General features: G+C 42.7%; 2 protein-coding genes across 2 annotated transcripts in view; one reads left to right on the top strand and one right to left on the bottom strand.

Moving 5' to 3' along the window:
- LOC134494261 (cytochrome P450 7B1) overlaps positions 1–12,166 on the top strand; it is a 112,098-nt gene extending 99,932 nt beyond the window's left edge. Inside the window, exons 5-6 of the mRNA XM_063299339.1 lie at positions 1,943–2,121; positions 8,329–12,166. Coding sequence (XP_063155409.1) covers positions 1,943–2,121; positions 8,329–8,616 — 467 coding nt within the window. The 3' untranslated portion in view covers positions 8,617–12,166. The remainder of the gene's footprint in view (positions 1–1,942; positions 2,122–8,328) is intronic.
- A 9,859-nt stretch (positions 12,167–22,025) lies between these two features.
- On the bottom strand, positions 22,026–22,952 carry BHLHE22 (basic helix-loop-helix family member e22). Its single transcript, XM_063300242.1, has one exon. The coding sequence runs from the start codon at positions 22,950–22,952 to the stop codon at positions 22,026–22,028; it is 927 nt and encodes a 308-aa protein (XP_063156312.1).
- Positions 22,953–27,183: the final 4,231 nt, after the last annotated feature.

The raw sequence follows: 27,183 nt of genomic DNA, 5'->3' as shown, positions 1-27,183 counted from the left end.
GAAGGTAAAATAGATGTGTCATTTATGATCTGACCACTAAGCCGTGTTCTGAGCTCCATTACTGTGATTAACTTCTCCAGAAGAGAAGTTTGCCCGATTGTCATTTGGGATACCACAGTGTTCCACAGACTGCCGTGCTCCCTAGGAAAATGTCAGCCAATCTGATATGACTGTGTGCCTTGTGCCACTCAAGTGGAAACCTGCTATTTCAGCAGCAGCAGCAACACTTGCCTGATGATTTTGCTTGTCGTGTGTTCTGTGCTGCACTCCCTTCCCCTCCCTGGCCCCCACAACCAAGGTTTGGTTGCTTTGGTGTACAGGGGCCCTACATATGTCAGTTACCATTTCCACACTGCAGCCTAGAGCAGTCAAATCGCCTTCATTATGCCCAGGCTGCACAAAGCCAAGGAGTGGAGTCTGGACCTTTCTGTTGTATTGGGGGAAGTTTTCTCTTGCCAGAACGCTGCCATTTGACATCTATTGTGCCTTGTGGCTATCCACAATAGAGGCCATGTTCTGGAACCAGAGTTTTTTTCTGGCTTCGTCATCAACAAGCCAACTTGATTCTCCCTGATTATAGTAACGAAGGCAGTCCCAAAAAAATATGCACAGCCTCACTGTACGTCACATTGAATCACGGTGTTGGCCACACAGAACTGACCGCAACCTCATTTCTTTAGACAAATACATGCTTAAGGAAAAAACTCTTGCAGAAAAGCATCCAAATCAGCTTTATTTGCCACACATGCTTGCACTGTTTTTAATTTTCGTAAAAAGAACATTTGTTATTGTCTTTTTCAGATGCTTCTATGCTGGGGTTGCTACACTTCCTTGTAAATTAACCTTTGGGTTCTAGGGATTCACCAAAGCTGATCTGGCAAAGAGGGGGTTTAAATATGGATATTCCAAAAATGCATATAAGCAGCCATCTATGCTTGATCTTGTCTTCTAAGGGTGCTCTGGTTTGGGATTGCTAAGGCTCATTTTCACACTGATAGCTTAAAGGAGCTGCTGTCTCTTACAGGACCCAGCCATGCTGGTGGAGAAATAGTCAGGCTCGATTACTAAGTGAGAGATGCAGCCCCAGACAGGAGGTACATGCTGGTATGCATGCTATCAGAATGATTTATGCAAATTATGCATATTATTCCCAAAGGAATTTCTCCTCAAACTGCCAGGATAAATTGCCGGAAATTAGCCATAAAATCTGTCATGCTAGGAGCAAAAGGTGAAGGCTACTGGGAAGGCAAGGACATTTGCCTTCCCAAGCTTTCCAAGTTATGGTGGGCGTCTGGAAAAGGTTTGGGATTTCTGTCAAAACATTACACGGAATATGGGTTTTCCCCCATTAACTTGTCAAAGTGCCACGCATAATTTGAATTTGCTCAGCCAACAGTAGAAATTATGATGTGATGTGATATTGCTAAAGGTTCCTTAATTCCCAGTATCCTAACCTCACAGTTCACTGTATAGTTATTTGAGTGCATCGTTTTGTGATGCAAGAGCAAAGCCCTGCACATGGCCTTTGGAAGAGAGCTCTGAGTGTTAGAGCTGGTATTGCAACCCTTACAACGTATGCAAATGTGTAGAAATATTCCTCTCTTTTTTTGGTTGTGGCATTTCAATGAGATGTCCAAATAATGGTTTTCCACCCAAAATCCACTGCATTGGCTTGAGCTTAACTAAATCCATCACATCTATCAATTAAGAATTATGTTTAAATTCCCAAACTGGAAATATTCCTTCAGCCCTATGGGGAAGTCTCTTTTTGGCTCCCTCCCTCCCCCCACCCCACTGTCCACTTTCTCAATTTCATTTTCTAGTCACAGCTAGTAAACTTAATTCAATGGCCATTGTAGGAGCTTACAAGTTCCAGTCATATTTGTAATGGCTTAAAGATCTTATTTTGCTCTGCTCTTCTCTTCTCTTTATTTAAATGCAGAAAGTGCTATAAATGAGAGTTTACGAATTAGTTCCTCTTCAATGAATATCCGTGAAATCAAAGAAAATTTTATTCTCAAATTTGAAAAGAATCATGAAGTCAGTTTGAGAAAAGGGGATTTGGTGGCAATTTTTCCTCCAGTTCTGCACCTGGACCCTGAGATCTACGAAGATCCTAAGGTAAGCATTCTCTGGTATTACACTTATGATCTCAGGCATATTTCTGCTATTTATAATACAGTTGTTGTTTTTTAAGAGCAGAGAAAAAAACTGCTGTTCCTTCTTGTGGAACAAATCTTCCAACTTTCAGATCTTTTCAAGGTGCCTGCTGCAGGTCAAAGGATTCATGGCCTAAAGAGAGAAATAATGGCAATGAATGACTGCTACCCCCTTTGAAAAGAACTGACAATTGTTCGCTGACTACCATAAACTTGAGACTAAATGTGGGCTTTGTTTGGAAGTGGATCATTGGATACCCAAAGAAGGCAGAATAATAGAAGGTGGCTTAAAGAGCAAATAATGTGGGCCATTTAGTTAAGTGCCCCCAAAGCATCACTGATTCTCTAAAGGCCCTATAATAGCAGTGTCTTCTTGAGACGTATGGTTTTTCACCCCTCTTTATGGGGATTGGTCTTTTCGTGGTCAGTTAGTATGGCATTGCGATTATAAAGCTGTTGCTCTGCAATGAAGCTTTGAGGGTAATTGTGTCATCTCCATGTATTTTCCCTTTTCTGAGGCTAAAGTTAATGAATATCAAAGACTGCAAATTAATCCTGTCTAGTCCAGCTTAATGCAGCTCCAGAAGTTCATCACCTGCATGCAAATTGGAGGGCTGTTCCCTCAGTTTTTACTGAGATACTTTGTGGCTGGTATTATGGGGATGCTGTAGAGATGGAAATACAAGTCACATGGCTTTACATAAGCCAGGAAGGAGGACTTTTTGTTGGAAATTATTTTTCCTGAATTGCAAGGGTACCAGGAAATGGCATTGTATGTTGGAGTCACCGTTTATAAGACATACAGGTCTCTCCAACCAAGGGATTCTGAGCAGTATTCAACTACCCAAATCCATAATTTGGGTTAAAACAAATCGCTAATAAATAAAAATTAAAAGCAAGATAAGACAATATAAGACAAGCATATACAGTAGGAATCAATCATTCCAAAAACACAATGAAAAATCATTACTCATCAGAGGGATAGTCGTAGCAGCCCTACCCCTAAAGCTTGGTGAAATAGCAAAGTCTTAACAGATTTTCTGAAGGTTAGGAGGGAGGGGGCTATCTGAACATTGTTGTTTTTTTCACTGGTAAGAGCATCTTTTAGGGGAGGGTCCATTAATTATACTTCCACTTGGACAAAGGAGAAACCTTGAGAAATGCCCGGTTCCTCTCAAAACACCAACATCACCCTGTCCCCTGATGGACTGAGGAGGCATAAGGGACCCTTTCACTGACTGACAATGAGCTACTGAGCCATTCTCAAGATATGGTCCTTGATGTGTATGAGCCTAATTATTTTGGACTTAGGTTATTTGATGAAGCACCTGCTTCCATCTAGTCCTACCTGATCCTTATTTTCTGGTCAGGATGCCTTGCTGACCATACCACAGCTTTGTGGTTTTAGTTTAGTTGCAGTATACAGTTGGGCATTCCTGTTCCTGAAAGAATGTTGGTGGGCCCCCACCACAAAATGGTTGTCACCTAAACTGAAAATCTGCTGAAAATCCTAGATTTTTCCTCTCTGCCTTTTCACAGGAAATTGGCTGATACATTCATTTTTACTTTTTAAAATGTCTTGTATGTTTCATTGTGAAGTGCAGATGCTTTAATGCAAACTGCTTTGATTGTTAATTATTTCTTTATTTGCATTCCATGATGAAATAAATAAGTTCTGGGAATGGGAGAAATTGATGAAAAGTGCTACCTTTTTCATTCTGCCATGAGAAAAATTATGCTGAATCAAAAGTCACTTCCTGATGGAAGGGACACTGCCAGCCATAGATGGCTCATTCTGGAGCCAGCCCATTGCAATGGAAAACTCACTGTAGTTAACTTTTGAGAAAACGATGCTAAAGATAAAACTTGCTGCTTTCTATGCTTAGAATCACCAGAACATTTCTATATTGGCATGTATTTGTAGAATTGGCAGTTTACATAGGTAAAAGTATCAGGAAGTATAATGCTAAAAACATTAAGCAAATAAGCATGCACAAATCAGATAAAAAGAATTAAAACAGATCATTTAAAATGATCAAAATGTTTAAAAGTCAATACATAAGTTCTAGGATCACACAGGCCCCTGAAATCTATGGCTGTGGCTCCTAGAACTCTTTAAAACTACTACAAATTTTTATTTTAAATATTAAGTGCATAGAGTGTAATTGCATTAATTTAATATAATTTAAATATAACATTACATTAAATCAAATTTCTTTTTTGTTCGGATCCGGCTATTTGGAGTGAGGCTTTCTGCTTGCTGTGTAAATGTGGCCTTCAACCCGAAATACTGTTGCACCCCTGTGCCTTGCTGACTGGTGTTCTTAACATGATGACAGACGGGCACAGGTCAAAACAGTTCGTCAAGTATGTTACACCTAGTGTAGGATTCCAGTTAAAACTGGTACTTTGCAGACTGGAGTGTTCTCTTTAGGACTTTAAATATTTGTAATGCAAAGCTGTAATTGTATTGTTTGTTTGTGTTAGCCAGAAAGTGTGCAAATGTTCATCTGATTCACCTCTCTGTAACTTGTATAGTCTTACTTGTACCAAATGGGCTTGTTCACTGTATCTGTTCCTGGCTTTAGCATCTGTGTGTGTGTGCGTGCGCGCGTGCACATGAGCCCTCCAGGTAAACCGGACAGAAACACAACCAGATGAACTACTTCTACTTTACTGTTAGCTACATTAATAGAAATTTGTAATCAACAAATGTAGCAACAATTCTCAAAATAACAACACAAAACCAAGTCATCTGATAAAAGTATAGCTAAAAAAAATATTAAAAGTGGCTTTAGTACCATTAAAAACAGGTGAGAACAGGGCTTATAGCTAGTAAATTCAAGTCAAGTTAGCAAGTTGGATAGGTCTAAATAGGGAATATTACAATTTGGGTGGCATTCAAAGAAGACCGTTTCAGTCATCTGCCTAACCTTAGAAGGCTCAGGTACTAAAAGAAAGAATTCAAAAGATAAACTCAGTTAATGGGAGATCTATATCTGAGACCAACCAAGGTCAGTAAGACCAACCTGACCTAGGCATAACTTGCAATAGAAGGCAAAATGTATGAAATACGTGAGGCATATCATTATAACCAACCTTAATTCTAAGTTAAATTATCTTGGCCTCTTCAATATCTGGTGCAGCCAAGTTCGAAAGTTGAATTTTGCTCTTATAACTTGTAGTCGTATCCATACTTTCTAAACACCTGCTCAAATATCAAAGAACCCAGTTTGACTTGGAATAGTCCAGTCCTGTAACACTAAAATCAATTCCTCGTGAGGACAACAAAGAAGGCAAGCGATACAATGGAACATACAAAATATGTTTGGATAAACAAAAGGTTTTGTGCTGGCACCACACAATAGCAAAGTTGGTGTCAGCCTGCTTCTGGAGGCTGGGATATTTCATAGTTGCAATGGCACAGTGAAAGGTTTACTCGCTGTAAACACAAAAGTGTATCTCATCTATTTAAAGAGGAAGCTCCACTATTGCTCTTGGGAGCTCACATTAAGATAAAAAACATAAATAACCATTAACAAAATACTGGAAGTTAAGTTCAACAAAATAAAATTAATCATGTGGTCCTCAGCTACTGTACATACATTTCCTCCCTTAATTGGTTACTTACAACTACTGTATATTGAACCTTCTGTCCTTAAGACCCACTGGAAAAGCAGTCTTGATGCTTTTTGAAAAAAATGGGGAAGGGGCCACCCTCACTTCACAAGGCAAGCTGCTCCAAAGCGAAGGGGCTACCATGAAGAAGCCAAGTTTCTTGACTTCTTCTCCTGTGACTTCTTGAGGGGAGGGACTCTTGGCCATACAGAGTAGGCACATCCTATCTGGATCAGATGGTCCTGAAGGTAATAAGGACCTGAATCTTAAAGAGCTTTAGGAACCCTTTAGAATTATAAAAGCTGAATTTAATAAATCTTGAATTTAGATGAGGAGCAAATAAGCAATGAGTACAAAGGGGACGCGGTGGCGCTGCGGGTTAAACCGCTGAGCTTGTCGATCGGAAGGTCAGCAGTTCGAATCCACGTGACGGGGTGAGCTCCCGTTGCTAGTCCCAGCTCCTGCCAACCTAGCAGTTCGAAAACATGCAAATGTGAGTAGATTAATAGGTACCGCTTCAGCAGGCAGGTAACAGCATTCCGTGTAGTCATGCCGGCCATGTGACCACAGAACTGTCTACGGACAAACACCGGCTCTTCGGCTTTGAAACAGAGATGAGCACCGCCCCCTAGAGTCGGACACGGCTGGACTTAATGTCAAGGGAAACCTTTACCTTTACCTACAAACCCTTCAGAAGCAGCAGGGATACAGTTTTGTCTGGCTGTGCAGGATATAATTCTTGTTGCCTCGTTCTACACTAACTTAAGCTTTCTGATCATTTTCAAGGGCAGAGCCAGCTCAGCAGTGTCAGCAGTTCCACTTAATGTAGGCATGAGTTTTTACTGCCAAAAGGACTGCCTCCAATCAGAGTTGGAAAGAAAAAGTGCATGTTTCTGCCAATTTGAGGTAGAAAGTCTACAAAAACTACAGTGGAAACCCTGAATCAGGCTTAGCATAGCCTAAAACAAATCTCCCCAGCTGCCCCCTCCTTCAGTCCACAAAAAGATGAAGGCCAAATTCTTGGCTGTCCTGTTTGCATAACATGGCTTACTGGCTGAATCACAGTTGAATCTGCTACTGTACAGAACTTAAAAGATGGGCTTTCAGTAAGGATGAGATGAGAGTGCACATAAGTGTGTCTGAAGGACAATCTGTAAGTTGTGCTTTAATGCATTCACTCTGAAGTCCCTAGTCTGCATTCTTTAATGATTTCCTGGTTGCAACATACTTTAAACAGATGGGTCCTTTATCAATTACTAAAACTATAAACAAGGACTGTGTGCCCTTCTAGTTTTGATTCCAGTTATCCCAGATTTTCTGTATGAACATATTGCAAGGTTGCCTCAATAGTGCATGTTAATGCATTTAAACACTCCTTCACACTGCTTTACAAGTTAGAAGGCTTTCCAGCAAGTAATGTCCAGTCCTGGAATGATTCTTAATAATCTAAGGGATTATTTAGAATGATCATCACTGTTGTTGTTTGGGTAGTGGTAGTAGTTAACAAGCTTCTGGTTGTTATCATTCCTACAGAGCATACCTCCAGTTAACGTTATGTTTATTTTGCTGTTGCACTTTCCCCCCAAGTACAAAGGTCACACCATGACCAGTCCCTACAGCATGGCATGGCTTCTGGGGGGCTTTGTCAAATTTAACAAGCAGGGAGATGAAACTGAAACTGGAGGTTGGAGTAGAGGAAAATGGTAAGATGGTGGTGAAGAAAGATGTTCAGATGTTGGGAAGAGGGAGGTGGGGTACAGCACTGAACAGGAAGAACAAAAGTGAAGAAGGGCAGTCACACTGGCCTGAAGGAAGGGAGTCACTTTACCCTCCCTTTTTTTAGTTAGAAAAAGCAAATGCCAAAACCAAAATACAAAGTGCTTCTTGTATTATGTTTCTTTTATTTTGCCTTAATGTGCTACGGTATATTCGTGTTACTGTGTCATCATCTGCATATACCCACGGAACTCAAACTCTGTAAACAGATGAATAATCATCCAATTGGTTTTAAATGAAATCCAGAAGGAAAGGTATCTAAAGGTGTAAAGCAGCCTTTCTCGACCTTTTGACCCTGGAGGAACCCTTGAAATATTTTTCAGGCCTCCGGGAACCCCTGCACATTCAGGCTCAAATATAGGCCAGAAGTTACCAAATTATTATGTCTGTTTCAGGTGTAGGCCTGTATATATGCATTAACAGTGTTCTTAAACTGAAAATGAAGAAACTTACCTCTTTAATGTGAAGCTGCCCGAATCTGAAATAACTTTTTAAATACATCGTGATCTCCCAGGGAACCCCTAGGGACCTCTCGCAGAACCCTGGTTGAGAAACCCTGGTGTAAAGCATGGGAGAAATATATCATAAAATAGGATACATAACTGTAGGGCCTGGGTTGAGACAAGAGGGCCACATTTTAAGGCTTCTTAAGACACAAGTGTGGTCTTGCTTACCTTCCAGAAGCATCATCAGCAAAAACTATGCTTTTCCTGCTTCTTAGAGCCATATTAGCATCTTTGTAGCCACTGTTTTAATTTTCACTTTTTTTGTCCAGGCCTACAAATTTGACCGCTATGTGGAAAACGGCAAGAAGAAAACAACCTTCTTCAAGCAGAGAAAGAAGCTGAAATATTTTCTAATGCCTTTTGGCTCTGGAATCAGCAAATGTCCTGGCAGATTCTTTGCAATGAATGAAATTAAGCTGTTTCTGATTTTAGCATTGGTTCATTTTGATATGGAAATAATGGAAGACAAACAACTTGGGCAGAACAAGGATAGAATAGGCCTGGGTATTTTATTGCCAGATTCTGACATTATTTTTCGCTATAAGCTTAGGTCTTAGTGCAGAACTTCTGTTGCTTATATAACTGATGTCTTACACAAATTAGTTCCGTCTCTTTTTATTAAATATAATATAGCATTTGTATTTTCATTGTTACTAAAAGTCTAAATATCACAGAGAGTGCCACATTTGTGCAAAGAAGGATGAGGAATAGATATAATCCATGTTAAATCCTTTTTGTAATACTAGAGATTTAAGATCTAAGGCCCCACGAAGTACTTCTGACTCGTCCATGGGTCTTGTAAAGAGAACTTGATATTAAAACTGCAATCCTAAACATCTTTGCTGGAAAGTAAAATCTACTCACCTTGGTGGGAGTAAACATAAATAAGGGTCACTTTTTTGGTTGACTCTGGAAGAATCCCAAGAATAAGTATTGCTTATGTTTGAATCCTGCTTTCACCAGCCTGAGGTATAACAACAAGGATTTATCTTTCATTCCTACATACACATAAAAGCAAAATGTCAGAAAGGCTAAATGCTTTGTCCATGCTGAGGTACTTTTGTTTTGCAGCCAACGGTTTCCTTCTACTGAGGAGTCTAATCTTCTCACTATACTACAGGGAAAGAAGGACCGCAGTTCTCACTGAGACACTTAATGTTGCTTCAGCACCTTGACCATCAGTTCCATAACTAGAATTGCTTCTGCGCATACTGTGCTATACATGCACAAAATCTTTTCTTAGAAACAGGGATACGTGGCCTGGCAAAGCAGCTTCAAAGGAATGTTGTGTCCAAAACTTTATACAGCCCTAATAGATTATATGCAATGTAACATAATTTATGAAGCATTGATTAACTGAAGAAGCTATCTGTCTGTGCTATTGGTACTCCAGGGTGGGAGGAAATAAGCTTTGTTTTTCATGAAACGGTCCGATTTATTCTAGGTGGTGATGGTACAATCTCTGTGGGCAAATGCAGTGCAGTTGAAGCTCAAATCTAGCTGCTTTTTTTTTTTACAGAATGAAAAACAAAAGTAGCATCATGATGATGTTGTACAGACATCCTTGCAGAAACGTAAACTGTGAAACATCTCCTACAGTTATGAGGAATCCTCCTTTGGCAACCTTTTGATAGCAACTGTGGGAAAAATGAAAAGCAGGTATTTGTTTAAAACATGACCTGCATTTTGATTCACACTGTGCTTTTACATTTTGAAATTTTAAATATCATGTGTTGGAGGATAAAAATGTAATGGCACTTTGTCAAATTGGAAAGCAACACATACATCAGAATAATTACTGCTCTATAGCTGATGTGAGCAGAGAACACTTGTAAAGGTACAAATGAGGCCTATGGAAGAGTACAGTTGGCTGCTACTTGATGCTCAAACTTTCACTGCATATAAAAAAAAATGGCAACTGTGAGACTGTGTCCAAACTCTGCATAAGAGACTTGTTGGATCTTCAAATAGATTTTGCTGCAATGTTTGTAACAAAATCATGTTTTGGGAGGGCAGCTGTCTTGGTTTTCAACTGGAACTAGTATGTTTGTTGGAATTCTCGCAGCTCCCTTCTGTAAAATAAGTCTCTGGTTTGGGCATCCCATAGCAAAGCCGCTCATGACCAAGCAGCATCATTCTTCTAGAACGGACAGATAAACAAGACAAAATATTGGAATTGAAAAAGATTAAGGAGGATTATGCCTCTTCTTCCTAATTTTAGACCCTGTCCCCACTCACCCTTAACCACAATGCAACCATGTCCTGACAATACCATTGTGTCATTGCCCTTACTCTATCCCTAGGGAGCAAGTGAGAGAGACTTAAGCTGCACTGGAATGAAAATAATATTCCCTCTCATAAGGTGATACTCTCCCACCACAGCATCAATGTGTGTAAAAATGGTAATGCTTCATGATACATTATCTTGGAAGTGTGACAAGCTGAACTGTTGTAGGTGAGATCAGAGGTGTGCTTTGGGTATGTTGGGAAGTGTTGGTACACTCTCTCCCTTTTGGTTAACCAACCTCTACCTTGGTTGAGTGTCCTCACCATTAGCTCTTGGATTCCTTGACATCTTTCATACCCATCAACACCCCTCTTCTCTGTTCTGGATACCAACTTCTCTCCAGGCTGCCAAAACGGAAACAAGCAGAGCAGACCCCAAGGAAAAGAAAAGGGAATATATTTTCCCCCTTTAACCTCTTCTAACAGCATTCTGAAATGAACCTTTATTTCAGATGGTTGCAGTCCTGCTTTTCCTCATTGTGGTGTCCAGAGAATATTGAGTGAGATTGAACTAGACGTTTACTGCTTACTTGCAATTTCTCTGTATTTGTTATTTTCAAATACTTCTTTCCTCTTCCACTCATGAAGTAAGAAACCTAGTAGCTCAGCAGCCACTCAGTTTCACTCAGCCAGCTCTATAGCAGGGTTTTCAAACATTTAGAAGACATAGAACCTGTTAGTTAAAAACAAAATCCTGGTCAAGAAGCAGGCAAAGCTCCAGAAACAGAAAATTGGCTGCTTTCAAGTGAACTTTTTTGCCCTTAATCTATAATGGGACCCATCAAGTACTCACAGAATCCTAGGTCTCTACAGAACCGAGTTTGAAAAACTCTGCTCAATAGGACCTAGCTAGTTGCATAATCATAGAACCTGCCTCCCTTCTCTCTGGCATCTTCCATACATTTATTTCACATTTTTTAAACTTGGGAGATGTCCAGAAGTATAGGAGAGAAGGTGGACAAACCAGCTTAGAGAAGACAGGCAGAGTGCTGAAATCAGACCTGCTCCTTTTGCTTTGGTGCCCTGCTTGATACATGTTTTCTCTGCTGACTTTGATGTCCTGAAACAAATCAGGTTCCCTTTGACAAATGCTACACTCAGAAACCATTACAAGATTGTTTGGAAATGTCTTGGAAGGGCAGGAATTGGCAGTGTGGAGAGCAAATGTTATGCCAGCATTGTTTTATGCCATCTCAAGAATAGATAGAAAGTACTTCAGCTTAGTAATGAGAAAAGGCCTTTCGTATTTTCTTAAGGATACTGGTAAGCATTCCACATAAATGAAATCGAATAAGCTCTTGAAGAGTCATAAAAATTGAATGGTCCAAAACACAAGAATTATGAAACTTTATTAACGGTACAATGTAAATTTGTTCCATGGAGAAATGCTAACAATCTTAGAAACTGTTGTCCTTCATGAAATAGGATTAACTAGTGGTTCCAAAGTTGTTGGAAGTATTAAAAGAAATAGCCATCTGCTAAGGAATAAATTTGGTCAATTTCAATAGGACCTACATTATTTTAATGTTTTCAGGAATGTTTCCAGAAAGTTATGCAACTCTTTGAAAATTAAAGAAACAGTTAAGATTGGTACATCTTAGAGGTTTAATAGGGGAATGAATTATATTCATACTTTATTTTAACTGCTATCAGCTGATCTTAGTAGTCCTTACACTGGCTAATCATTTTACCTTGTTTTACCCAAACCTGGCAGAGTATTTTTACAGATTGGCATGAGTGGATCACATATTTTTAAAGGTCAAGTGATGCAATATTTTTTTAATTTACTATTTTTGATTTAATAAAGGACTTTTTTCCTTTTATGTGATAGATGCTTGCCTTATACCTACTCCAAATTTTTAAACAGTATTGTTTGATTTTTTCATTGTTTGTATCATAACAAATTGGTATAATTAAATATTTTTCCTAAAATAAATTTACAAATCTAATGTTTTCTTTTTCGGAGACACTAATGTATATCTCTTAATTCCAAATAATTATCCAACTGCTTTTTATTGGCTATCTAGTTTGTATAACAGTAATAATGTACACAATTTCAGAAAGATATCAATTCTAAAACAAAGTGAATGGCAGACAAAATGGTTGGGGAGCACAATGATGAGTTATGAAGAGAAGGAAAGGAAGACTGATGTGTTAATTCTCCATTTTTTTAATGCCATCAGCCATGTTGTTTCGCATAGGCTAAGATGAGAATTGAACACATGCTACCGTTTCTTCCCAGGATATGATTCTGGAGGACTGTTCCTTGGCTGCTTGTTATTTCTCTTTTGGGGCCTTGCATGGTTCTCTATCTATGTTCAGTTGCTGAAAGAGATACACAACCTTTCGGCTGTTTCATCCACATACAAATAACTCCTTGCTCTATTCCCCCATCACCTCAAATTCAAGTGAAACAATGGAAGAGATGTTCAACAGGCTGTTGTTGGATTTTTTACTTTTTACTTTTGACATTTTATCTTTTTATACTTTTTGACACATTGTATCCTATTGTTTTATTCTGCTTCTCCAATTTTATGGCTTTTAAATTTGTGTGTGGGTTTATGGTGTGTACCCATACACAAATGCTAATTTGTGTATGGGTACACACCATAAACCCACAGACAAATTTACTCATATACCCTTATTTGTATATTTACCCATATACAAATGCTAATTGGTTATTCTAAACCACCCTGGAGATATTTTGTAATAGGTTGTAAAAATGTGCTCAAATAACTATTTATTGTTAGGGAAAAGCACTGCACATGGGATTAAAAGTCTTGTTAGGTAGACCTCCTAGTTTGCCTCTTGTATAGTGTTTCCATGGTCACATCATTGGAAAAGTATTGTGCTTCTTATCTAAGGATATTTTCTTAATATACTGTTAGTAATTTAAGAAATTAAAAAATAATCAGCAATAACTTACAGTTCCAACTAACCAACAATAACTTACAGTTCCAACTAGCATATTTATGATGATATTCCCAAGCTAATTTGCTCTGGAGTCCTTGGATTACAACAAGATTAACCCCATGACTGAAATAGAAGTGGTCCATTAGGAATTATAAATCTAGGGGGGGGGGTTGTTTTGTTTTGTTTTTTAATCATATGGCATAGCAGTTTGGTGTTCATGCTAGTCATGATCAGCCACTTAACAGCTTCTTCTAGACCTAGTGGCTTTGGACATTATCTCTCAGCCTAACCTACATCAGAGAATTATTGTTTGTGGGAATAATTTTGGAGAAGGGATACTAAGCACATCACCTCAAGGTCCATGAAGAAAAGATACAAATCTAATAAAAAAAGCCTTTGTCCTTCATAGCATTTTGAAGTCATCTAGCCATATTATTATAACTGATGTATGCTAGAAGATTTGAAAGGAAAAAACTACTGCCTAACTTTATAGCAATTACAACATGGACCAATATTTTGAAAGCCAGCTAATGCTGAACATTTTATTAAGCTCAAACATTATTGTTGCATTAAAATGTCAAGTGCTGGTGAATTCTTAATAAACTGCCTGTTTTGTATGCTGTTCAACCACGTACAGTAGAAACCTTCATAATAACAGCTAATAGTAGGAAAAACTAATATTTCCCTTATAGTATCAACTATACAAATCTGAATAATTACATATGACATGGAGGTAAAGATCATTTTAAACTTAATTTTTTTACTTCAAGATAATCATATGCATACATATTTCAAATATTTCAATGTCTGCAAAAATCACAACTGGTGTACAGTACTCATTTGAAACAGGAAACGTACTGGTTGAAGATTTCGCCTTAAAACGTGGCCTTTCACAGATTATTTATCAAATGTATCATAGCATACAGACAAAAGGGTGTATTTCTCAAAAGCTTTGTAAACTTCTAGTAATGTATTCATTAATTTCTGAAAAGATAAGAGTCAAAACAATGAAAATGTCATAATTATTCAAATTTTAAAGATTATATCAGGGGTTTGTTCCCATGAATCATGAAATCTATTAAGTTCAGTTATTAATGCAGTGTTCTGAATCTTGAACTCTTTGCACCTGGATTATTTTGTATAAGAATAATATATTTGAATTCTAATTTGAGATCCATACATATTAAAGAACTATTACTGGAAAGTGGAAATAAATGTCAAGGGCAAGTTTGTTTATTTGTTTATTTATAAATAAGATATACTGGTCTTGTTGAAGATACATATAAGAAATGCTTCGTAAAAATGCAGGTTATCTGTTATGGATTAGTAAATAAATTACTGTATCACTGAAGATATATTGTTCACCACTTGCCCTTAACAGCTCTTCCAGTATATGGAGTTAATCTGGAGGAGGCAGGAAGTCAATATTTCTGTTATTTCTTGCCTCGTGAGCTACTCTAACACCTATTCAACATTATCCATGTTCCAACTGATTTCTTAAAGTGAATTATATAAACAGGTAGAACCATAAGTACGTTTTTAAAAAAAATCCTATGAAAATATTTCTTAGGATTTCAGGTCTTCATATAGATGAACTGATTCTGATGGAAGATAACATGCTTATAATTTACTCTGTTCTGTTAGCTAATAATTAAGACTATAAGGGAACTGTATTATGTGACAGCACATTTCAAAGTGCAGTACATAGTACATTTTCCAATTATTTAAGAGATGTTTTTCCTATGATGCTTGATAACACTCTTCATGCCAAGCTAAACTGTAGTGATAAGGCCTTAGATCAGTCATTTTTAGATGCAGGACATTTTTATTCAGTAATGTACAAAAATGTACACAAACTGATGCTGCCTGCCAGAAAATGGGTGAATGAAAGGCAGTAAAAATAGGAAATGTTTACCAAAAACAGTCCAAAAAGTAAATTAGTCTATAGTGCTGCCTTCTTGTTAAACTCTTGAGAATACAGATTTTAAAGATCTGTATTCTTGCTGGTTTACAGGCATTGTCCAGGTATTTTTATTCAAAAGTTAGGTTAGCCTCAATGAATCTGACTCCCAAATAAATGAACACAGAATTCAACTCTCCCTTTCTGGATTGCAAATTTAAAAAGAAGCATTTTTTAAAAACTTGTTCATTAGTTACATAAAGCGCTCTTACCTTTTAGCTACACTATTTTCTCCCGCTACCATTTCAAATTATTCACGCTTCGAAGTTCCTACGCGTGTGTGTGTGTGTGCGTGCGTGAGTTCAGTGCGCGCGCCCGCGTTGTGTGACTTTCAAAATGCAAGAATAAAATGCTCGGAACACACCACAAATTCAGACTATTTTACTGCACATCTCTGAATCCTGCTGAACGGGCAAGGGCAATTGCCAAAGCTCCTGAGGGAGGATTTAACTCCTTCCGAGTCAAGGCGTTCCTAAGTGAAAGCTCAGCCCAATAGGGAGCGCTTTCTCTTACCAGCAGATTGAAAGGGAGGGTGTTTTTTGGTCAGAAAATGCTTGCAAATACCTTAGTAACCCTACCAATTGCCGCAGCTCCATTTGTTCAGGAAACGGGCGTTAACAGTTAATTCAACGCGAGCCGTTTTGGCCCGAACCCGGGAATTAACTAATCTTTAGGATACGGTGCTGTGGGATCACAGAATACATGCTTCGGCTTTTGACTCGAGGTTCAGAAGCGCTGGTGAAAGATGCGAGAAGCCTGGGAAGAAGGAAGCTCTAAGTCATAGCCTACAGAACTGCTACAGACCACTGCCAACCCTCTCCGAAGTCAAACCAGGCTAGGAAGGCTGCACTGGAAGCCACGGAGGCGGCCTCGCTTCCTTTTGCCTTAGAAGTGCGCTCTCCTGAAAACAGCCGTACTCCGCCCCCCGTATATGTGAGCGCCCACGAGGGGAGGGCGTTCCCCCGCGGCAAACCTATCGGGACTAGGGGGACTTCCCTAAACTAATCCCGGAGGGAAAGAGGACGCGTTGATCGCTTTGAGGAGAAAAAGAGACTGTCCAGCCACGGAGATCACTTGGGCTTTGGAAAGCAAAGCTGAAGCCAAGCCTGCAACTGCGGTCCGCCGATCGGGCTTCCTTTGCTACAGGACTTTGCTAGCCCTGGAGAAGGGGCGGGATCGCGGCGCGTGGAAACAATAAAGAATCTCCCGGGGGCTGGGCTGAGGTGGCGGGAGCGAAAGGGTGGCTCGACTCGCGTTCCAGGGGGCGGGAAGGAGACGCTTTACAGCGCCCTCATTGGAGGAGGGAAGGAAGGAAGGAAGACAAGACCGAAGGGAACCTTCGAATCCCTGGGCAATTAGCAGCGCCAGCGGCGTGGGAGACCGCGGGACGCGGGGGGGGTGGGGGAAGCGTCCGTCGCTAATGGCATCCGAAGGAGCGTGTGCAGAAGAGGCGGATTCCCCTTCCCGGAAAATCACGAGGATGTGGCCCACTCTGAAATGTGGGAAGCGACTATATTAATTTTTTAAAAATCACTTCATAGCCTCCAACTGTCCTCATGCTCAACCATGTAGTAAACTTAACTCTAGACGGTTAATCGTTAAAAAAAAAGCTTGAAGGGTCACTGATTCTCGGCTGTCTGGTTAAAAGGTCATTTAAAGTAAAGGAATGCCTGTAGAAATGCCCAAACTGCCAAGTAATCTTTTAAGAAGCACGAACATCCATTGGGTATTATACCCACCCATCTCGCTTTTCCTGTGGAGAGGGCTGAATCGACTATGCTAATTCTGCAAAGTTTCCTAGCACGTGCTTAATTCCTTTGAACTGATTTTTTTATTAAAACAAATATTTATGTTTTGGCCTTTACTGCTCTCTTTTAATTACATTTAGAGGCAGTTTCTACGTGTTCCCTTCTCTTCTAATTCTCCTCCCCCCATACCCTAAATCACATTTTCATTAAAGGTTTTTAATAAGAAAAATCCCTTGACCGCTAGTCATTATCTCATCCCTTCCATGCACACAAGTTCACTTACCCATCCGTTCATTTATTCACTTACTCATTCCAGCAGATCCGCCGCAACTGACTGCTAGTAGGAATGTGAACACTCATAATTATTTGTCAAAGTCTGCAAAGTGTATTATTCCTTTTCCTAGTGGTAATTAGTTACCATAGCATCTAATACGTAAATGTGCCCAGAGCACACCATTAACAGTTAAACGGAGGATTCAATTTAACACATGATTATATCTTTCATAAGTCATTACATTAGGAAAGTCAATGTCACTCATGCTGGGACAATCGCGGGATTAGAACTGGGGCGAGGGAGGGAGGGAGCGGACTCGCCTTGGCAGCCAAGGTGAAAAAGGAAGGGGGTATGCCGGGACGGGCTGGGCGTCCCTAGTTTGGTGGGGTGGGTTCAGTGAAACCGAGGCTCTTGAAGGGGAATCTTCATTTCTGATGAAGTGATCCGTCAAATAAAGAAGAGAAGAGGAGGGGGAAGGGGTGGGCGCGCATGGCGGCGGGCGAGAAGGGAGGAAGCAAGATAAGCTGCTCTTCGCGTGTCTGGAGCCCGGCTCGGGGAATGCGGGTGGGACCTTGATGGTTAGACGTTGTAATAGGAGCGCTGGGTTTAAAACACCGGAGTCTTTAACACGGCCTCGCATTCTACGCATGGAGTCAAACGCCAGTAATTACAGGAAAGGCAAAAGGAAAGCCCTCAAGCCAGGCTTTGGGAAAGAGACTGGAAACTTTCCTCTTTCCCGCCCCTCTCCCCAGGCAGGTTTTACATGCTCCCCACCCCCCCACCCCCAATTTTTAAGAGGAGGAACTGAAAGTTGAAAAGGGACGAGCGCCTCTCCCCTCCCCGCGCCCAAATGAAACTTTCGACCGAACTAGAGGTTGGTGGCATCTTTCTTATCTCGGCTGACAAGTGTCACCATCCTGAGCTCCGCAGTCGCAAAAAGGGCCGGCAGACAAGTCCGCTGAGTACTTAGCGGAAAGGACAGGGAAAAAGAAAGGCGAACGAACGAGGAAACCTCCTCGAGCTGAAGGAAGACCCGCTTCTCTTGTTCCAGGAGCACCCTGAACTTTTGCTTCCCTGCTACTGCAGAAAACGGATCTGGACCGAAAGGACCAAGGAAAAGGGAAATGCAGGGAAAATACAAATGTAGTCTACGCCAAAGATTACGGCTCGATCCACAGCATCCCGGGAAAAGCAAAGCCTCAAGCCCTGAGGGGCTTCGGTTCAATCTTCCGGTTAAAAAAAGTGCACCCACTCCTAACAATCTGAACTCTGCGGGGCCGTATGCCAAGGAAAGCTCCTGATCCGGTACTGCCACGGCTACGTTTGTTCCCGAGTAATGTGAGATGGGAAGGTTGCTCCCTAAAGGTGCAAATGTCCACGCCGTTTCTAACCCCAGTTCTTGATTTGAACTGAAGGAACTTCCGAAAGAGAATAGCTGAACCAAAAAGGGTTTTATGGAGAAACTGCTAAAGCAGCTTTCCCGGAATCTTTTCGCGTGGCCAAGATGCTGTTCACTAAACGCTTCCCGTTGGCCCCCCTTTTCCCAATTGTGCCCTTCTTTCAGCCTCCCCCACCCCACCTCCAGCTTGAATCAGGGGGTTTACGCGCCTTTGAGGGCAGCCTTTTTCTGCAGGGGGGAATCCAGGAGCTTTACGTCTGTCATGTCTGGGTATGTCTGGTGGTGGGGGGTACAAGCAGGCTTTCGGCTGTGTTTGATTCCTAATCAGAATGATGGACAGCAGGAACAGAACAATACAAACTAATGGCTGTTCTGCTGATCACTTTACCCCTTGATTAAAGACACCCAATTACGGCGCAGAACAGTGTCGTAATTATGTTCCTTAATCACATCCAGGAGGTCTAATTGCCTTAACGATGTGTTTCATTAAATGAATTTAGGTATTATAGTCGACAGTTTTCATACACAGTTGTTTTCAAATTAACATAATATTAGACATCGTCATGGAAATTGTTTTAATAATCATAATCAGACGCACCCAGGCTTCGTCTGGTAAATATTGCGAGACGGTTTTTCCTGGCGCCTAAGGGTGAGTTGCTCACCCTTGTCTGGCTACCTTCACTCCACTGTACAGTTATTATTCCTGAAAAGTTACAGGTTCTGATTAATTAATCCTTTTCTTAATGAGAAGTGGAGCATAAAATCTTTATCCGGGTTCCTCCTCCCCCTCCATCCCTTGGAGCATTTGAGGCCATTCGCGGGAAGAAAGATGAAGGAGGCACAGACGCCGACTCAACCGAGGTAGAAACTGGCGCGGCGATGACGGCGGGCAGACGAGCCGGCTACCCCAGGACATCCCGGGGCCGAAGGCGCGGGAGCACGTGAGAGTCGTTCGCCCTCCTGGTCGGATGGGCTGGCACGCTTCCCTGGGGAAAGATGGACCTGGCCGGATCCCGGGATTCGATAAGTCACGGAGAGCCAGCGCCTGCGGCACTTTTCGGCACAAAAAAAAGTTTTGCTAGGTGTAAGTCCACCTTAGCATGAGAGTCCAGATCTTTTCCTCATAAAGCCGGAGGACAATCTGGCTATCATAAGGACAAATCCCTCCTGCAATCTGTGTTAGAGCACAACTTTTCCTCTTCCTGGAAGCAAGAGTGAAGGCTCACCTACGGATGTGCTGACACGCAGCTTTTCCTAGCCTTCTGAGCACACGGTGCATAGTGACACTGGCTTGGCGCTTTGAGATGAGCCTGTTGCCCCTTTCACCGTGTGTCTGAACAAATCAAACAAGCAAAGAGTTGTGGGGGCGTTTGCCTTTCTTCCACTCTTCTTACAAATAAAAGTGGGATGAAGATTTGTTCAAAATATTTTAATAAAAACTGTTTTTCTGACATAGATATACATACAACCGACCGTACATCACTGTCGTCCTCTCACTGACCTATTTTCATATATATCACTCTTTACACGTCCATGACCCGCCAGCGAGCTTTCGCAGCATTCGTTTTGCCTATCCAAAGCTGACAGACCAAATCTGGATTATCAGGAAGTAGCTGGAAATACCAAGTCTCATAGATTTCGGAGGTGGAGCAGGGAAGATGGTTTTCAGGGACTATACTTATTGAGAGCAGGATCTATGAACCAGTTCTGTCCAAGTACAGTCCATTTCCCACTGTTTGTCCTATCCACAAATCATGTAAATGTAAACACAGATACAGTTAGATTTAGGCCCAGATTTAAATTAAACCTTTCATCCAGTTTAATTCATTGGATTTACTTTTACAGTTAAAAACAAGATTGCTTAAATAAAACACTAGTTACTGATCCACAACCTGTTTGGCTGAAACAGATTAAAAGCAATATTTCATCTAACAATGCCAAGCATGCTTAACCAGGAAAAAAAATTATACTGGAATCAGTGGGGTACTTGCAAATAAATGTGATTAGGATTAAGAGGAACATTGGGTTTCATTTAGCTGGGTTAATCAGTTTAAAATTCAAGTTATTCAGCTTAAATTGATTTGAAAACAAATCCATAGTATTAATTTTGAAATATATTTTTGAGGTAAACACATACTCCTTTACTTCTCCTATTCCTATTATTTTAAAGGGAAAATATTGTAACCCTCCTACAAACACTGATGTGACTATTTCACCTAAAATAATCTCAACATTTAAAAAAAAACCTGGCTTTATTCTGTGAAAAATCAAACACTGCCACATGGAAAATTTTTCTTTGGTATATTCTTGACAAGAAATAATGCCCGATGCTTTAAGGTCATAGTAAATAACTCAAACATAATTTTTTTCATGTTGCAAAAAGTTTGTTTAGTCACCACAGTCCAGTTCATCCAGCAATTAAGAAAACACTTCTCCCCTCATTTTTGGACTGAAGCAATTTATTAAAGCTCAATTTATAAATACAGGGATGATGCAACTTAAAATCCAGATGACCTTTCATAAACCTCAGCAGTTTGGATACATCAAGATTTCTGGTTCACACATCCTTGGCAAATCAAACGTTTTAAACACTTGGCACAAAGTTTAAGTTAATGAGATTTTTAAGAAGCATTTAAAAAAATAAAAAGCACACATAACCTTTAACACAGGATGAATATTGTCATGAAAAGACCACTGAAATAAATATGTCTTCTGATACACACAGCATTGCAAAGTGAAAAGAAACAAGGTGCACATCTTTAAAAATAATAATAAACCTGCAATACTTCAGCCATGTGAACAGTTTTCACCTCTTTTTAAGTAAACACTCTCCACCAAAACTTTGCTCATTTTCACAGGCTCAAAAGTTCAGAACAAATAAAAATACAAGGAATTTCAGAGCAATTTTTGCACATATCTAATTTCAGGAAGTCTACATTTCAAGTTTGCATGTCCTCTGGCTCAGAAGCAATAAAATAAAATAACATTTTAAAAAACCCTTTTAAGTGGCCTTCTTGATTTGTCTGAGTTTACAATCCAACTTGCTTCCCACCACCTGTATCCCTTGCTGAAGCCCAACCAAGCATTCTCCCAAACCTTGGTTGCCTATAGCAAAAGTTCCCCAAAGTTGGAAGTCTTAAAGAAACGACGTGGCATACATTATTTCTCCCAATCTGTGAGTTCTCCATGATCACACTCACCCTCCCCCAAAAATACACCTTCTCGAAAAAAAATCGCGATTGTGTGTGTTTAAACTTCGCTGAGGTCTCGGTTGCACTTAACTCGCCACATCAACCCCACGATCATCCCGCTAAAGGCGGCTGCAGCAAAGTCCTGCCAAGGAAGTAACGAAGGATGAAGGGGTCGGACTGAAGTTCGTGTCTCTTTTAAGGCTTCTCCGTGCACTGTTTGCAGAGACTGGACGAGACGCTATTGAAAATGGCACATTTCTCCGGGCAAGAGGTGGCGGGCGGCAGGCCGGCGCTGAAGGGGTAGCCTGCCGCCGCCTGCTCATAGGCCCCGAGAGCCGGGTGCAAAGCGGCCGCTGCGGCCGCTGCAGCCGCCGCTGAGGTGGGCAGCGAGGCCGCCGAAATAGCCTGGCCCTGGTTGAGATAAGCGACAAGGCGGCGCATCTCATCGAGGGCCTGCGCTTGCATGAGAATATAGTTCTTGGCCAGGAGAAGCGTGGCGATCTTCGAGAGCTTCCGCACCGAGGGGCTGTGAGCGTAAGGGATGACGGCCCGCAGCTCGTCGAGCGCGTCGTTCAGGTCGTGCATGCGCCTCCGCTCGCGGGCGTTGATGTTGAGCCGCAGCGCCTTCTGCTCTTTCGACTTCTTGCCCCCGCCGCCGCCGCCGTGGTGGCTATTGGAGCAGGCGCCGCCCTCAGGCGCCTTGAGTAGGGCGCCCCCAGAGCTGACGACGACTCCGGAGCCGCTACCTCCGCCGGGGCCCCGTAGCAGCAGCTCGCAGCGCCCGTCGCTGTCGTCGTCCGGGCTTTGCTCGCCGCCGCTGCTCTCGGCTACCGAGCTGCGGCTGGTCGTGCTCTGCCCGTACTTGACGCAGACCGAGCCGCCCAGCGTGTCCCCAGCCACCAGTGCCCCAGCCGCGCTCTCCCTCAGCAGCACCTCAGAGTCAGCCGGCTCGTAGCAGCTCAGAGGAGACGGCGCTTGCCGCGACTCGCGCTGCTGTTGCTGGTGGGCAGCCAGGTCGAGCCCCGGGGGTGAGCGAAAGGCAGACTCCATTCTCTTGGCCGAGGCGCTGAGGCTCTTGTGGAACAAGTCTTCGTCTGAAGCCAGGCTTAGCGCCCTCTCCATAGTCCCGACCAGCGGGTTCCCCTCCTCCAACTCCTCCCTCTCCCGCGCCCCCTCCCCCGCTCTGGTCCTCCAACGCCCCGGGCCGGGGGCTTGCCTGGGCCGAGGTGCTCTCCCTGAGAGCGCGGCTCCTCGCCGTGCCCCTGTCACCTTCTTCTCCTCGCCGTTCCAGTGTCTCGGAGGCGAGGCCGCTTTGGCGCGCGTTCTTTCTCTCCCTCAGTGCGCGTCTGTCTCGCTCGTCGCCTCGCTTGCTCTCAGCGCTTCTCTCCTACCAGCCCGCGCAGGACTAAGGCATTGTGAGCTGCCAGCGGGCTCCCTGCGCCTTTTCTCTTGCTCGGATTCACCTTCGGGAGATTTCCCGGACCCATCAAGAGAGGGAGAGAAGAGAAAAAGAAGAAAGGGAGCAGGAGCGCTCGCTCGCTCGCTCGCTCAAGGCGGCGGCGGCTGCTAGGGCTCCCGCTGTTGCTGTTGCCACCGCTGTTGCTGTTGCCACCGCTGCTGCTGCTGCTGCTAACTGCCGCCACCACAGACGGGGGAAGTCTTTTACCTCATTATCTCGCGGAGAAGGTTATTATGAAGAAGCCTCGCCTGTTGGGACAGAGCTTTCTACCCAATCAGGTTAACGTTTTAATTAATAGGATTAAAACGGTAACAAACGAGCCCAGGCGCTAGGCTTGGTCCTGAGTCTGGAGAGTTTGCATTTCACACCGGTCTGGAGGAGGAGAAGACGACGACAGGCAGCAGCTCACGCTTTATAAAAGGCTCCTGTTCCATTATTCTCCCTGCCATCTGTAGGCACAGCTTAACGCATATGTTTGCAAGGCGTTGTGTCCTATTAGGAAGCCAACAACTGCCTTTACAGCCTGACAGGTGTGGCGACTTTCACTCCTCAATGAGCACACTTAAAAGCCCGAGCTGGGGCGAAGGATGCTCTTTCCCTCCTTCAGCAAATGACGGGGAGGCGTTGGCAGGGTGAGGGAGGAAGAAAAAGGGGGGAAGGAGCTTGCTGCACACTTCCCCCCTCCACCCACCCACCCACGAAGGCTGCCAGCGGACTTCTGCGAACTTTGCGCCGACGCCAGACTGACGTTCGGCCGCGCCAACCCTCTTCACGCCCCACTCCGCTTTCTGAAAGAAGGAGGACCTGCTCGCCTGATTATTTGTCATCCGACTTCACCTTGGCCGCAACCCATTTATCTCGCTGAGGTTTACTTCAAGCGCGTTTCTCTCGCTCCCTCTTTTGGGCAAGACGTTTCCATCTTTTCCTCGAGCACTCCCCCCTTCCCACCTCCCCAATTTTCACCCCCTCCCAGGGGCATCACCAGTATCTCTACACAGAGCGGACGTTCAATTAATATTTAAGCTTTTAATTAATTAATGGGGGAGTGGATCCTCTCCAGCTCCTCCAGAACCCAACTTTCAAAGCACTTCTTAACTAGCGAGGACTTGGATGCCAGCCGGTTTTATTCTAAACTCCTAATTTAGTAGACAACCTTCCACTCTTCAGACCACGGGCTTTGAGGATTGTAGGACCACTTCAGGCATCTAGTTCTGAAGTTACAGGTGTATTATTAGGGCGGCTTTTTACATAGCGACTATTTTTAAAGGGTGGGACTTCTCTCATTTCAGGGGAAAGGGTTCCAAAGAACATTAGGCACAAGCGACTGTTTGTGAAATTAAACATTTACTTTATTTTAGATCTGTATCTCTATTGTTATCTTCTGTGCCTTCAGTGACCCTACACACTTTCTGAGTGGCTGGTGTGGAACAATAAAGTCTTGGAGCCAGCTTTCATCTTTAGTGTGTGCCCATCTGATCCCCTCCAAGAAACAATTAAACCACTTTTGTTTTTATTCCATACTTTCTTTTAAGAAGGGAGGAGAGTGGCAGGGGTTGCTCTTTTTTTCTTTCATTTTTATGACATCACTGAAGAATATTCCCAACACTTCCATCAGATTTTCCTTATGTGGTAGAATAACCGAGGGTTATGAGATGTTCAGTTTCTCTGGTTTCATTAAAAAAAAAAATCCTTTAATTGTGTCTTTCTCGGTTGGCCCCAGGTGCTGGACTCTTTTCATTACATTTTGCTCTAATGTGATGAAATTCTAATTCTCTCCTTACCATATGGTTAAATTTCCCCACTGAGAATTAGTTGAAAAAGAAGAAATAATCTATTAATCTCTGTAATAGATTCACAAATGAGGTTTGCCACAGAATCTCGTTTTTGAATGGCAGCATCAGAACAGTTGGGTGTCTTGTTTTAGCAAAGAACAGGAGCAGGCGACAGCCGACTCTGTCTGGGTTTTTCACCTGGAAGAGAAGCAGCAGCCAAGCACCGACCCGGCCTCTCTCGCTTGCAACAGCTGAGGAGAGCTTTCCCTAGTTCAGACTCCGTGGGCATGGGAGTCGCTATTGCCTTGAGTACGGAACAAGGTAACCCTATCAAAAGGCCTTCTGCCTCTCAAGTTGCGCTAAACTCCACTCCCTTTAAGGCACTGGCAAAATCCCAGAACCCACTTCTACTGCGTCTGTCCACTGGGGCTTCCTAGAAAATCACTTCATTTTCACTAGGATCCTAAAACCGAGTTCTTGCTCCCCGCGCCCTCTGCCACCCCAACAGGCACGCAGCATGGCGCTTTTCTCCTGCGACCTGATTTGGGTAGAGGTGCACTTTGCTCGGGACGCACCTCCGAAAAGGTTGGGGGCATCTCACCATCCTCAGTACAGGCTTTTCGGGAGGAAACCGTAAAGGAGCTGAGTGATTGATGCTAGTCCACTCTTTGGACAGGTGGATCATTCTATAATGAACAGGTGGGGGGGGGGCAAGGGCATGTCTTAACGAGATTCGCGGGACGGGTCTCCCAGTCTTCCCCCTAGCGGATCGCTCCTTCTTTCCACCCCCTAAGATGGTCAGTGACTTCCTCCTCAAACATAGGGAATACCCCTTCCCACCTTCACCACCTCAATTACCTGTCCTTCCCTGCCTCCCCAACCCTGACAACCGCCTCTCAGTTTGCTAATGTCCGCTCGTCCTGCCTCCCATCAAACGTCCAGCTTTCTCGAAACCTCTCCCCTCAACCCTCGCTCTTCAGAACATGATCTGGTCCTCAATTCAACCATTTTTGTGCCTAAGATCTCTCGTTTCCACGGTAGCAACGGTTCTCTCGAAGTCCCTGGCGAACGGAAGCTGTTTAATAGTCGCCACCAACTTTAGTTTGGAAGTCGGTAGAATTTATAGATGGTTTAAATGCGGGGTTTATAAAAATACCCGAGAAATGGTCTTCGTGGTTTATGCAGCCGTAAACTTTTGCTGATTGCTTCTGGGAAGTTGTCAGGTTTTTACCACTGCATTCATCTTATGGTGCAATGAAAACACATCTGCCCAATGTCTCGTTACCTGGTTTCATGGTAGCGCAGCCCTATGTCATTGGCGAAGTCGGGCGCCCACTTTTTCATTACGTCGACTGCGAGCAACCGAGTCTTTCGGGCGGACAAGGGAAGCCTCTAACAAATCAAGCAACTTGGCCATTATGTCGAAGAAATGTAAACTGCCGGTGAACTTTCCTAGACTGCGGGGCGGTACTTCAATTTGCAACTGTGGCCAGCAGGCGAGGCTGGGAGAATTATGTCGCATTACAAAAGCAGGAAATTCAATTCAGGACGTGCAAAGTATCTCCCTAGACAGGCTGTGGTCTGCCCTGGCGTTGGGCACAGCTAAGAGGAGGCCACTGGGGGTAGGGGGTGGGGTGGGGAGATTGACCTTTACAGATTTACAGGCTCCTTTTAGACTCCAAATCCCTTAAATATTAACAGGCCTCAATATGGCATGTCACTAAAAGAGCATCTGATTAGTGAAAGATGGGAATCACAACTGATGTTTAAAACAGGTCCCTTGCCATCTACTTCAGAGTAACAACATATTCGAAATTTTATGTGTTCCAAGTCAGCTAATTCAGAAGTGTGTGTTCGTTTCTTTACCTCTGCTTATGAAAAGGGCTATCAGAATGTCCTTGCACTCACAATATGGGTGCCCAGTCCCCTCAGATATTATACCAGCCAAAGGATAAGGTTCACCCCTTTGCTCACAAGTCAACAGAACAATGAGATACCAACAGACACATTTGTCAGTGTGTGAATCTTAACATTTATTTATTTAATTTATATCCTGCCTTTATTATTTGTATAAATAACTCAAGGCAGGGAACATACCTAATACTCCTTCCTCCTCCTCCTA

Source organism: Candoia aspera, chromosome 3 (assembly GCF_035149785.1).
Source record: "Candoia aspera isolate rCanAsp1 chromosome 3, rCanAsp1.hap2, whole genome shotgun sequence".
Classification (NCBI taxonomy): Eukaryota; Metazoa; Chordata; class Lepidosauria; order Squamata; family Boidae; genus Candoia; species Candoia aspera.
This window is presented reverse-complemented; position numbering and strand designations above follow the sequence as displayed.